The 14,402-nt window shown below is 43.3% G+C and overlaps 1 protein-coding gene across 12 annotated transcripts in view; it reads right to left on the bottom strand.

Annotated features, from left to right (window-relative positions):
- CPS1 (carbamoyl-phosphate synthase 1) overlaps positions 1-14,402 on the bottom strand; it is a 177,872-nt gene that overhangs the window by 38,320 nt on the left and 125,150 nt on the right. For all 12 annotated transcript variants that reach the window (XR_005861268.2, XR_005861269.2, XM_040703530.2 and 9 more), the window contains 6 exons: positions 12,652-12,793; positions 11,084-11,149; positions 10,473-10,536; positions 7,873-8,054; positions 2,475-2,669; positions 2,043-2,110 (listed from right to left, as the gene is read on the bottom strand). Coding sequence is in view for 10 of the 12 variants with exons in the window: in XM_040703530.2 (XP_040559464.1) it covers positions 2,043-2,110; positions 2,475-2,669; positions 7,873-8,054; positions 10,473-10,536; positions 11,084-11,149; positions 12,652-12,793 (717 nt within the window). In the remaining 2 variants the exon portion in view is untranslated. The remainder of the gene's footprint in view (positions 1-2,042; positions 2,111-2,474; positions 2,670-7,872; positions 8,055-10,472; positions 10,537-11,083; positions 11,150-12,651; positions 12,794-14,402) is intronic.

The raw sequence follows: 14,402 nt of genomic DNA, 5'->3' as shown, positions 1-14,402 counted from the left end.
GAAAACACAAAACAACACAAAAGCAATCAGCTTCCCTTGTCACTGCATGGGATACCTGCAAGCACTAGACACGACAACACAGGGCTGCCAGCTACATTTATGTGACAGACCAGCCAAGCAAGATCCTGACTTCAGCCACGTGCTCACTCCACTCAGCTGAAAGAAAGGCAGCTCTGGTACCTCGCAGACCTCCATTATACTCACCAGAGCTCAGGGCATAACACTTTGCTCACAGACAGCCCAACTGCTCTCTGGCAACAGGTGAAGCCAGGAATGCACAGGCCACGCTGCGTTGTGACAGTGTAAACGAAGGTGAAAACAGGTTGCTCTTAGCTGGCTCTTTTCTTAGACTTCAGGGGAGGTGCAGAGCAGACACAGATGTAGTATCTGAAAGCAGCTTTGAAATGCAACTCTCAGTAATATCAGACTGGGGGATTTGGGAGAACGTGGGTTGAGAGTCAATAATTTGGGTCTCTTTGGAAAAAAAAAAAAAAGATTTTTTGTTTTTATTTATTTGTTTTGTAAGATGCAACAACGTTCACTTCTACCACTCCTGCCCAGCTTCCTCCTCGTTTTGAAGAGCAAGCCCACAAAGGCTGTGGAAAAAAGTGGAGGAAGAATCTAGTCCACTAAATCAGTCACTTTAACCTAAGGTAAATAGACACAAGTACCTACCATGCTTCTACTTAACTGGACTACATCTTCAGCTGATGTAAATCAATGGAGTTCAATTAAATCCATGGATCTATGTCAGCTGCACCGCTGAGAATGTGAACTGGTGCACACAGCACATAACCAGGGAGGAAATGCATTTAGTTTTCAGAGGCAACTAGCAAATATTAAAGGCCATATGTGTTCAAAGGATGAAGTCTAGCTGTGGACCTGCTGCTGTTCTGCAAATAGAGGCCAGACAGAATGCTGTGCAAGGGCTTTTCACTTTCTATTTCTTCAAGCTTGACATTCTTCAGTTCCACCTCCCTGAAATTCCCCTAATCTGTCCTGAAGTTCCTCTAACCTTGAAATGCCCAGAATACCTTGGAAATACTGCATTACCAAATACTTACGTGGTTTTTTCCTTAATTGAATACAAATGGAAACAACAAGTTAAAAGGAGTGCATCCTAAATATCCAGAATGTGACATCAGGAACACCTTCTAATTTGCCCTCCTGATCAAAGCTCGGGCTTTTAATTTAGATTTGCAACTTTTCACTGCAAGCTTCAGAAACTGGATGGAAAAGTCACAATCAGCAGTCTCCTCTGAGGGATATTTTCTTGAGGTTGAACATACATGAAATTGTTCTCCTTATCTTCATTTTAAATTATTTTCACTTTGATATGTTCCTTTTCATATGAAAAGGATCCTGTCTCCAATTTATTCGCACTCGTAAATTGTGCCCAGCAAACTGCCTCTTTGTGCCTAGTCAGCTCTGAAGAAACTCCTCACAGAGAAGAGTGATCATTCAAAACCTGTGTGAGCACTGATGAAACTTCTTCAAAAAGTCTAGCTGTCGGAAATGTGCAGTTCTGTACAATGTCTATTTAAAGAGAAACAGCTGCCGCAGTGTAGGGACATAAAACATGCCTGAAAGCAGAGAAGTTTGGCAAATAAGAAGCTGAATTCAAAAGATGTGCTGTCATTTTCTGGTAACAGATGCCAACCCCAGTAAATGGCCTCAGCATGTTGCCTTCTGAGTTTTCCTGGTGGCAAACAATCTTGTGGCTTAATTGTATAAGCAGCAGTTTCAGGAACCTGAAGGAATATCCCTGATGGCTTGCGGTTTTTCGCCTTGAGACAGGAAAAAGGCAGTTCAGCTAAACAGACATTCTTACGATTACATTCTACCTTTGATCTATGCCTGAGAGATGTAATGAATCTGTTGGATTCCTTTACTGGTACTGAGCGGTTGTCTCACCTGTTAAGACTGGCAGTTTTAAGCTGCATGCACATAGCAAAGTGTTTTCCCCATGGCCCTAAAATGACTCTCTCCCTTGTATCAAGAAGGCTTTTTGAGCTCATACTCCCCACCTTGGTGAGTCTTACCTTAGAACATAGGAAGGCCTCAGCAAACATGGGTAACTCACAGAGCCTGCAAATTCAACTGCATCTCTCTAAAGATAGGGAAGGAAAACATGCTGTGAACAAGTACGTATTTTAGTCATACCAACATTTCCATTCTAACTGCATTTACACTTAAAGAAAAAAAACACAGTAGAGTGCTACAGGACATACTTAACAGAATACATGACTTCTCTGCTCCAGAGTTGTCATGCTCAGACCTTCCCACAGAGTGTCATCAGGAAAAACAGAGGCACTGACAGGTCTCAGAATTTCTTCAACATGAGCAGTAAAAAATAAATTAACATGGTCAAAAGTCTTCAGAATCTTGAAATGTGTCAGTAAGTTGGTCCCCATGAGCAGATGCTCATAACACCCATTGGTGTTATTGTTTCCCAGATGCACGTCCCAACCTACCAGAGTGCTGACTGCCTTCCAGGGAGCTTGAGCCACATGCAGCTCATCCAGAACAGCAGAGAAAATGGAGCGATCTTCTGCCCGGTTGATCTGCAAAGGATGCGTGCCAAAGATCTTCACTCCACTCTGGTGCAGTGGCACTGCCAAGTTATTGGGAATCTGCCCGCCCACAGAAATAATGCAGCCACTACATCCCTGTCGGTAGAGAGAAAATAGCACAGTTGCATCCAAGTTAGCCTAATATTAATATTAAGAACTGTTCAAACTAAGGATTCAACATATAGATTGTATCATTTGTAGATCGCTATGAGCAGATCATAACTTTTATGACCCAGAGGTACCCAGCTCACAAAGTGTGGTTCAGAATGTAGCCTCTTGAAAAAAAGGCACTCTCCTCCTTGATATTATCGACAGACAGCAGTAACTTGATATCAAATTCCCCAGGAAATCCAGGAGTCTGCAGTGTTCTCGTATTTTTGATATCAAGCCAAGATTTTCTAAATTCTGCCAGAACCACAGACTACGACTTTGTTTCCATGTCATATTAAAGGGCTTCTGCTTTCCCAGTGAGGATAAGCACCAGGCTGACACATGCTCCTTCAATTTGCATGGCAATGGAGCCCTGCTACAAAAGCATCACGCTCTGCCACACAACTCAGAACTCTGCTCAGCAGGATCAGGTCCCTCCCTTCCTCCTCAGGTGTGGACATGGGGACCATCACTTCAGCAGAGCCCTGATGGGGCCACTGCACAAAGAAGCACAAACAAACAAGGTGTTTTAGGTCTTCCTTCTTTCAGAGCCCAGCTCTTCCAGGTAAACAGCCCTATGGCCAGGGACTGTCAGAGTAGCAGACATTCACACATGAATGTGAATGTCTACTAGAGACAAGGCAGTAACCTCCAACAGAGGGGCAACTGAAAACAACTGGAAGGTTTTTCTGTTGTTGTTTTTTTCCTCCTATGCCAGCACTTTTATTTGCTAAGCCGACATCCTTTCTAGCCCCAGCAGGCAAGCTTTAGGGAGCCCTCACTGCTTCAATGCTGACCCCTTGTTGCCACGTACAGAGGCAAGCAGCACATTGTTCATCAGAGCCCAATCCATCAGGCAGCCTGTGGGGGAGAATTACTCTAGATATATGTCACCCTTTATTTTAGTTCATCCTCAGTATTCTCGACTAGCTCTTCCTTTCTGGTAGCAAAAGTATGTCAGCCAGACTCTCAAACGTGCTCATTTCTATGCAGGTTCTTCAATACCTTAAACTCCAGAAGCAGATGAGGCAGGACAGGTGGCACAGTGTCCTCCACTCCCAATGGCACATCCTGTGTTTGTGCCTGGGCAACCACAACATTTTACCACAGGAAATAGCAAATAACAAGAGATAGCTGAGCTTCCCTACAAACATGCATCCTTCTTCAGGTGCAAATATGGCTTTTACTGTACTTCTTTAAATAGACTACCGAAGCCTTTCAAGTACAATATAGCTTGGTAGGGAAATTTTCTGTAGTTAAAATAAAAGGCTTTCAAGTACCTGCAACAATTATGGGGATGTGAATTACATTCAGATCATTTAATAATTACAGGTAATTAAATAATGGATGCTTTAGTTCTAAATTAAAGCCAGTGAAACTTGGCCCAGAGGAGAACCAGGCCCACAGTACAACCGTAGCAATGAGCTCTTTTGAACCACATGTGTTATACAGTTTCACCCACCTCTAGCAAATGAGAACCATAAATCAACATCCTGTGCACAGTGATCCATGGTTTGGCTCTATCTTTTAGAGTATCAATGTTCTTTTAATTAACAAGTGTGTTTTTCCTGGAGAAGGTTATCCCAACCGGCCTTCCTGGAAGAGGAACTTCTTAATGAGGGATTTAAAGGCTTTAGAATGGAAGATCCATAAGCTGTGAGCAGGACGGTCCAGAAGTGACTCAGAAAAAACAAATGATTAATGCTAGTACAAACCCCGCTCAACTTTGATGAGGATAATTTCCTACCATAATAAAGATTCGCTTAAAAAGCCCGGCATTTAAGAAGCACTTATTATCCTAAGGTCTGCAAGATTACTCATTTGCCTTACATGCCAATATACAGTGCTGGAGACAATGTTTTTTCCTAATCTTCATGCATTTGCTCATGGGATGACGCACAGTTGCTGGCCAACAGCAACCATCTGAAAGAGTGTAGGATGGGGGAGTGAAAAATACTTCATTAGCAGAGGGTGGAGCAAGGACAGAGGCTGCTTTGTGCCCACCTGGGGCCATCTCCTGACATCAGAGCTCATCATCTCCACCTCTGAAGAAAAATCTGTTCCTTACTGGGTGTCTGAAACCCCTCGAGCCATCCAAAACACAGTCCTTATCACTGCTCCCTGGACTCTCTATCATCCTTCATCGATGAGAAGCAGACAGTGAATAAGCAAACCCTTCTTGAAGCTTGGAACAGTTCTTGTTTGATAAGAAGTCAGCCTAGCTTTGACGCTAAGGTCAACAACATTGTAATCTATCCTAAACATATTTCAACCGCAAATGTCCCAGCAAATGGCATCTCTTCAGCTGCTGCTTGTTTCCTCCTTTAAAGCAGTTCCAGTCACTGAGCCACTAAAATCAAAATACTGCCTACCTCAAAGTTGGGATGGCATTGGGGACTCCAAGGAGACAGGGGAGGCGGCTTACTCAAGCAGAAAGCAAAGGATCACACGCTCATTTTTACTCAGAAAGAACCATAAACTGAGGCCCAGCTGCTGCTTGCTTCTTCCTTTAAACTTCTGCTGTTATTTCCCAAAGAATGCTCTCAACTTAAGAGCAACCCATTGCCCTGCTAGGGTATGGGGCTGCACTGCTGAGAAACACGGGCAGAGAGAAACAGACTTTGCTGTGTATCAGTTTGTCATCAGCCGTATTTTAATTATAAGGAAGATGAGTAATACCCTTGCCAACGTGTAGCTTTAAAATATACTCTGAACGTAGCCTAGTGAAAGAAGCCTAAAGAGAATTATTTTCCCTTTTACAATAAAAATCACTCTTTTTATTACTACCTTGCTTTTATGCCATTAGTAATAGAGTTGGGTTTTCTTTTTCCCTGAGTTTGAAAACAAATTAGACCATTAAAATTGTACCTAAGAGCCTCCTTTAGTTTTATGAATTGTTTCAGAATGATCCTGGAAACCGAAGAAGAATCAGAAGAGGCCCTCAAGCAGATAGATATTAAAATAAAAAGGGAACATCTTCTCTAGAAACAAAAAGCCAATAAATCTGAGGGAAGGATTTTTATTTATTTATTTTTTGAATTATTGTCCTCGCAGACTACCACCTAATTTTGCACTTTCATAGTAAATTAAACTTCCCTCCAAAGCACAGCTCCACTCTGAAGAGTTGTCTCTGGTGTGCCAGAGCAGCTGGGGATGTTGACTAAGGAGGGACACAACCAGCTGAGTACATCCCTGGAACAGCCCTGTGGCAAGCTGTGAGCAGTACCTGGGGGGAAGGTTGGGGACCACCATCATCTCCTTGGTCAACCCACTCCTCCATGGAGCCTCACTTGTCTAATCAGAAAGGTGGGAATAGCTGCCCAAGGCTTGATGCTAGCCCTAACACTTAAGGAGCTGAGGAATCCTCTCTACTGGTGGTTAATGGCTTTATCCACTGTTTGTTGATGGTTTTACCTACTGTTTGTCAATGCTCCAGAATGTTTTACGCTATGTACACCACTGACACTGTTCATTGCACACTGAAAGACTAGAAGAAGCACAACCCTTACTAGGCTCAAACCTTAATGGGTTTAACATCTCCAAAACAAACACCTTCAGCTCCGGGTACTAGAGGATGCTGCTATTTGATAAGACCTGCAACAGCTCCCAGCATAAGCAAGGTCAGCCAACAGACTGTGTGCTGTGATCTCAAACTCACCAACCCCTGCTGTGACAAGCAGTACAATGCAAATAATGCACGTATGATTCTTTTCTCGTATTTTTCCTTATAGAACTGGCTAATTACTAGTACTATAGGTTTAAATGAGTAGTTGCTCCCTCATCAGCTATCCCCACCTCTTCTCTGATCCTGCAGTAATTAGATGCTGTGTGTCACCCGTATTATTTCTCTGACAAACTGTCACACCAATTTGTTCCACACACCAAGTTCAGAAGTTGAGTTTTGGTTAAGCAAGCAAGCGTTCAACATTTATAGAGCTGAGCCTCCTGGTCAATCCTGAAGTGTTCCAAAATAATCAGCCTTTAAGACTCCAGTGAGCCACCAGAGTCTTTTAAACTGCCCTAAATCAACACTTTCCAGTAACTGTCTCTGTTTTTATGAAAATGGAAAGAAGTAAAAGAACACTGAAAAAACAGGTAAGTATGAAGATGCAAGTTAAAAACGGACCTAAAATAATTTGCAAGTGGCTTAAGACGAGCTTAGAGACTGGGAGTTGAAATGTGATATGTTTTGCTTGGTTCCGTATTTGGGAATAATTGAATTGTAGCCAGGTTATAAAACCATCCTAGAAACTATCTTCCATTCACAAAGGAGCTGAGCTCAGATTGTCAAGTAATGGAAAAAAAGAGCCAAGGAAAGTCATAACATGACCTGGGTTCCTCATAGTCCCTTCAGCAAGTTACATAGCCAACTTATACTGAATTTCAAGGAAGAAAAAAGTTTCTGTATGTACTTTTGAAATCCTCAGTCATAAAATCTAAGTATATTACCAGTTAGAGATGAACATTTTCCATAGCAGAACCAACTGTTTTTGCCACATATCCTCCCATCACCGAATCTCCCTGGGACTCCTCCATCTTACTACTGGCAGTACTGAACACTTGAAAACTCCCAGCAGACAAAGGGCAACATGTGGATCAGGTGCTAGAGCATCCTTCAGCTTGATGGGGATACAAACTCCTGACCTGCCTGCACTTTGCACAATGTTCACCACATTACCATTCTACTGTAAGGCCCAAGACCACAAGCTTCTGAGCACGTCAGTGTTATGCACATAAGTTGTTCTACTTGCTTCAGGGAGAGTACTTGTGCTTAAAGTCAAGGGTACACTTAAGTGCTAAAGCTCAGCACCACAAGGGCAGAACAATTTGTGCGATAAATGACTGTGCAGCAAATTAAATCTGCTTGTAAATATTGCACAATATGGCATCTTGCAAAATAAATTAATATTTATTTGGCATTCATTATTGAGCAGTCTGCTAGGAACATCAACGAGGTGTAAAATGCAACACTGGGATCCAAACCAAACAGCTTTAGCTAGCAAGCTCTCTCCCCTACCCCCAGCTGCTTCACAAAAGCAAGCTAGCGACATGAATTTTGACAAGTTTGGGCTGCTTTGTGTCTTTTTGTTGCTGCTCCTGCTTCTCTTTATTTTTATTTTTTATTTTTTATTATTATTTTTTTTTTTACCTCGTATTGGTAGATGTCCAGAATCCTTTCCAATGACATCTCCTCAAAGTACAGTCTGTCACACTCATCAAAATCTGTGCTCACCGTCTCTGGGTTGCAATTCACCACGACCGTTTTGTTGCCAAGCTGACGCAGTGTGCGGATACTGGAGACAGCACACCAATCAAACTCCACACTGCTGCCTGCCAGGAGACAGAAAAGCAAGCAAGGAAAGGATGGATGCAGGGAAGAAAACAAACACACGTTCTCGGCATATGAGTTGAAAAAAAGAAGAAGAAAAGAGCCAGCATTGCCTCCTGTCAGCTCAGAGCATGAAATCTAATCGTCACCCCATGGAAACTAATCATCCATGAACAAGGTCCTCCAAGAACAACAGGTGAGTTGGCTTGGCTGCTCAGGAAACAAAGGCCCCCAATATGTCTGTCATCCTCATGCAACAAGTTGTGCCTATCCTTGCTGCTCATCCAGCTGCTGCTGCCTCTCAGCCAGCCCACTTTGGGAAGAACTCAAGAGGAACAAGCTTAAAGGTGACAAAAGGAGTGCACATTATGAAACAGAGCAGTTTACTCGAGGAAACGTGAAGCAATTGTACAGAGGCTGTTTGAAAAACTGAAGAGTGAATTAGGTGTTTTGTTGTGAATTCTTTTGTTGTTGTTCTCTTTGGTTTTTACCTCTCAGAAGAGCAGAGTATGGTTAACCTAGTTAGTCATTTTGACCTTCCTATGCACGGACTCTAGTTAAGGGAGACTGATGGATGAACAGTTTTGGAGCCTCTCTGTGAACCTTTTACCTTGGTGTAAAGGCTGCAGTGCTTGTGGTATCACTCGGGGCAGGCACATTCCAACTGTCCTGAACACTGAGTAAGCACTGTGACCACTCCTAAAGGAAAGATGTAAGGAAGGAGTCACCGGGCACTCTGAAAGTTCCCTGCTCTACACAGCTGGGGAAATGCAATTTTTGGCAAGGCTGCAGGACTCAGGCAGTTTGAGAATCCAAACTGGAGGTAACAGCCACCATCCTACAAATTTCCATGTTCAAACCTCTAAGAGGGGTAACACAGACAGAGAATGATGCATACTAAAGAACATTGTTAAACAGTTATGCTTGTGGTCTGCAAGAAAACCTTGGCCTCACTGTGATGTGTTCACAGTCATTACATGATCGTTAACCACTGATATGATCATTTTTTATATACAATTGTGTGACAAGATACATTGGAAATTCAGTCTGCACTTAATTGCTGCCTCCACAACACCCAGTAACAAACAGATGGCTGGCACAGGTCACTTACTGACAAGCACACAGTTTATTTCCCTGTTTCTGTCAAGCAGTAATCTCAAAACATCAGTTGGCCTCAGCTAAAACCTCACAAAAAAGACAGGGAAATCAAATTTGGAACAGCACGTTTCCCAGAAGGGTCACCAGATGCTCATTCAGCTCTTTATTCTACCTCAACTACTCAAGTATTCTTATACAAAGAAGAAACCTCGGCTATGGGACACGACGGTCATCTGTGATCCCCAGCAGACTGCTTTGGGCACTACCTGGGAACACAGCAGAACATTCGGAGGTATAATACAGATGCATCAAACAAGGGTCAAATCCAGGCAGTAGGAAGAGGGAAGACAGCAAACTGGGAAAAGTATGCTACTTACTTGTCTTTACTGGATAACAAAAAAAAAAAAACTTGGCTAGTGCAACTAGAGGGGCAAGAAGTGGTTTCCTCTATTAGCAGACTGTATTTAGTTGAAACCTCTTTCAAAGATTGTCCTGGTCTAATCAAAGCTAGAGATCAGATAAAGCCAATACTAGACCCATACACCTAACCTAAGTGAATTTCAGGCACATCCTACCAGCAGCACCAGAAGGGTACCGCGTGATCTGCCCATCCAAGCAAAACAAATAGATGTAGTTTAAATTCTAGCTTTCAAAAACTGTCACTGCTACTTGTGAGATGCAGAGCAAAAATATTTCTGAAGAACAAGCAATTTGTTTCTTGTCAATAATTGCAAGAAGGATCCATAAAAAGTGCAAGTAGTCATAAAGAATTCAGCACACTCTGTCTACACAGTGTTCACAGCCATAAGGAAACTCTTTTGCTGCCTGAGAGTCTGAGTGTGTTGAAAAAAAAATGCATACAGAGAATTGTAGATACAGAGTAGATGAAGAGATCCAAACGTTATCACAGTCACCTATGCTTACAATATTAAAACTCCAAATATGTAACAACGTACACATGATCTGACAGCAAACATATCAAAGCTACGTGTGGCAGCAGTGAACTTCCATACTGGATTCTCAAGACTTAAACATCTGCAAAAGATTTTAAAAAAAATCCCTAAAACTTTGTGGAAATGACAACTCAGTGATGTGCCTTTGAGTTTCAAGTGAAAAGTAATAAAAATTCTCCTGTTTTTTCAGGGCGTGAAATAAAGTCTCCAAGCAAGTGTAAAAGGCAAACCTTGTGCTAGGAATTGATGTCCTGTGCACTGTGCTCCAGAGGGCTTTGTCACCACATCAGAAGAGGAACAAACGAACCACAAGAATATCCAAAGAAGGCTCAAGGGTACAAGGAAAACAGACTTGTGAGAAAGATTTACCTATGTGATATGGTCCACAGCCCAACACCATCACTCCACAGTCATCAAATTTTATATCGTGTTCCTGAGAAGGGAGGGAAAGAAGTCATTAGGGTCCATACTCAGCAGCACCTAACTCCATGCTTCTCAGAACAAACAATTTGAGGTGTTCAGCCCACATCCAACAGCCTGATCCTTCAGGGCACAAGTCTGATGTCAATTACTGCAGTGCTCAAGAAGCACAACTCCATTGGAACTGGTGGTGCTGCACTCAAACCAAAGGAGAACGACACTCCCAGCCTGGCCATTTGAGCAGCTAAGGAGCTACGAGTTTTCACACAAACAAATGCTAGGATGAGACAAGTGAGATGTGAGTTCTGCATTCCTAGCACCTGACCTCTGCACAGAGGATATCTGTACAGGTGATATGAGACAAGATCCTAACAATGTAGGGGCATTAACACCAAATGCACTGGATCACTGGGCTTGATGAAAGGGGATTTGCATGCATCACCATCCAAAATAATTGCTACAGAAACCAAGACATCTGCAAGATCTCCAGAAATACTGCAGCGTGGGGGAAACAGATCAAACTAGACAGCAATGAGCTTGCTGTTTCCAGCTGCACCTACCTGGCCGTTGTACGTGACATAGAGGTAATTAGTTACTGCCGGGTATTCTGCTGCCAGCGTGTCAATCTGTATGGAGGAAGGAGAGCACAGACTGTGTCTTTGCCAGTGCAAGATTTTTCTCATACAGTTCCCCCTCCTTTTTTTTTTCCCCCCCTCACCTTCCTTTTCTTATTTCTGTCCTATTATTTTTTCCACCAAGGGACTTGATCTGAACTGTGATATGCTGGCAATGCAGCAGATGCCTGGCTTGCAGTTTAGTTAACAGGACGCTCTGCTCTCTACCATCTCTTTCGAAGCTGCAGATTCAGCTCCACATCTACTTGGTAGAACAGTTTCATAGCCCAGGAGCTTTTCCCAGACAGCCCTGCTTGCCTCTACCTTCCTCTAGTGTCAACCACTTACTACAGGTTACATACATGGTAAGTAGTCTATCCATGCCACCCACTACTGCTGAAGTTCCCTGAATGAACAGCTGAAACATTTCTAACATGGAATACTGACCAGGGAATAGTATTAAAGCAGTCCTGACAAGAATTTTTACATGTTACCACTTAAAAATCTTTCCAATCTTCAAGTATTTTCGTGAATCCCCACTGGCAGTCCAAATGCTTGTGAACAATGAAGAATGTGACCTTAAGTCATTAGCACTATGTAAGTGTCTGCTGCTCATTACTGTTGCTATTACTGCAACTTGTACTTCATGGCTCAGGAAGAAACATATGCTTTGATGCCACAAATGCTGCATAAGTCAAACGACCTTAATTAAGGGTACCTTGGCACAGAAATCAATCCAGCACCGCAATGTCATGTGCAAGAAAGAATGTAGTGCAAGAGCAGACATGCTCCTGTAGGCCAGGTGAGGACACAGAAGGAAAGGAGCAGCTGGGTAGCAGAAGGAGATTTGGCATCTGGAATTGGGCCTGAGGATACAGATGGGCTTTTTCGGAAACACTGAGTAGCTTAGATTGGCTCTGTTGGTTTTTTCCCCCCTCTTAAGGACAAAAAAAAACCAACCCAGCTGGTGGCAGTTTAATACCGACATACCTTAAATGCAGCAACAGAACACCTAGCAAAGCACTTGTGACACTGCCATGAATACTAGATGAGCTCATTACACTCTGTGCTATCACAATGAATAGCAAATGAACCCATAGCAATAGGGCACTTCAAATAAAGTATTACCCTGTAAAAAGTTACTACCGGCACAAAAGACATATGACACTTTTCATGGTCACCCCATGGTGGGCCAGAATCAGTCTTCTCAGCCATTTTCTGCAGCCAGGTAGCTACGTTCCCACCTCAGCCACAGAGAAAATGAAAAAGTCAGCATCTCCTTGGGGATATTCACCTACAAATTCCTGACATTACAGTGAGCCTAGCAGCGCAGAGGTAACAGCTAGATGGGTGAAAAGCGTTCACTTCTAAAGTCAGTGCCAGAACTGCCACTAATGACAACAGAGCCGCTGTTTTCACTTTGTTTACCTCAACTATTCTCAAGGACATAGAGCCCTCCTGCTCATTGGCCCCTCTGAAGCTTCCTCCCCAACCAGTGAGGTTTCTTGTGGTACCTTTTTCACCCAGGGCACTACGTTCTTCCTCAGTCTCAGCTGGCGGCACTGGACTTCAGTTAGTCCCAGGCATTTCCCAATCTGTCTGTCTGAGAAGCCCATCTGTTTGGCCTTCCTCAGCGTCTCTTCTGGAATTTCTTCGCTGGTATTAAAGAAACAAACAGAAGAAAAGAGCTGCGTGAAGCTTTACAGCAATATTTAGATGACATGTGACTACTTGTGCCTTCCAAAGTGCACTGAGGTGCAGTTGCTATAGAGGTATGCACATAAAGGCAAGAAAAAGAAGACGACCCAGCTAAACCATGCAATCCCTGTGCATAAAAGATCTGTTTTCTGTAAGTCCTTGCTCCCTTGTTTCTGCTTCTAAAGAGTCCTAGTTTCTGCTGTTTATTTCAGGCACATTGCTTTCCCCCACTCATCACTGCAGCTCATGGTTTCTTGCCCATTTTGAGTTTTTCACCTTCTCTATTCCCTCTTTATACACTCCGTCACACACTTTTTTCTCTCCTACACTGTTTCTGTTTCACTTTGTTTTGACTCCACCTATACCCCTGATAGTTCCTGCCTGTCTGTTTCTAAGCTACCTTTTCTAAGCCTAGCTCTTGCAAAAACATAAAAAAGCCTATGTATTTTTATCAGCACTTCTGCTTTTCATCTTCATTGCCAAGAGCATCCTTGCCTGCCCAATAAATCAATATTTTATGAGCAAGCAAGCTCTGAATCAGGAAAAAGGAAATGATTAACAAACAAGCAATTTTCCTAAATCAGAGCTTTTGAATTATGTCCTTTGCTTGATGGTATTTTTAAATAAATAGCATTATGTTATTTGAGTGAGAGGAGAGGGTAAGGCCACTTTATTGGAATGTGTCAGGAAGCTGAAGCATGAAAGACAGCCATTGGATTGGATTTTCCACTTCAGCTTGTGGAGCAGCTCCACTGCCCTCAGCGAAGTCAGGCTAGCAGCAGAACAGGTGAGTCACAGAAGTGTCAAACCAGCTAATTTTGAGAGCAGCATCACAGACAAGAAACTTGGGGGTTCAAACTCCTGGGTAGGTGGGCTTTGCTCTATGACTTCCCCAGTATCACACCTCTCCTTCCTCTGCAGTGTGAGAACAGGGTACTCCATACACCTACAAGAGTGTCAGCCAGGTCAGTGAGTACTCGCAGAAAGGAAGCAATCCCTGTGACTGCTATCCTCAGCACCAGGTCCCAGCCTGGCAACCACAGGGTAACAATCAACCTGCTCTGTGCATGGATGACTCCCGACAGGAGGATCATCTGTACCCTCGTCTTCTCCACAGCTCCATCCCATTGCTCTCCTTACTCCAACAGACCCTGTTTTTGCTAAACCTAAGGAAATGGTCCTGCCTAACTGAGGTTGAGCTTCCTGGGTTTCGGAAAGGCTTCTCAGAATAAGATCCACTTAAGATCCAGCAACTCAGCAGCTCGATTAAAACCTACAGCTTCCATGCACTAACTCCTCCTCCACTGCAAAAACGCCGTTGCCTCTGTAGAGCCATTTCTACCTTCCGATTTCAGCTCAGAGGCAGAACTTTTCGCATGAAGCGTGTCAGAACCGAAGGCATGGATGAGTGTTTTACAAGAGGAAACACAGCAAGCAAAATTTGCCAGCTCCCTGGCAAAACAGATGCTAGCCATCACCAGCTATTAGGAAGGATGCAGCCACATCAGATTCTTCTCCTAGGTTTGGCATTCCCAAGGTAAAAGCGAGCAGACCTGATGACCCCAAG

Source organism: Gallus gallus, chromosome 7, assembly GCF_016699485.2.
Source record: "Gallus gallus isolate bGalGal1 chromosome 7, bGalGal1.mat.broiler.GRCg7b, whole genome shotgun sequence".
Lineage (NCBI taxonomy): Eukaryota > Metazoa > Chordata > Aves > Galliformes > Phasianidae > Gallus > Gallus gallus.
The sequence above is the reverse complement of the archived record's forward strand: the minus strand, read 5'-3'. Positions and strand labels throughout refer to the sequence as shown.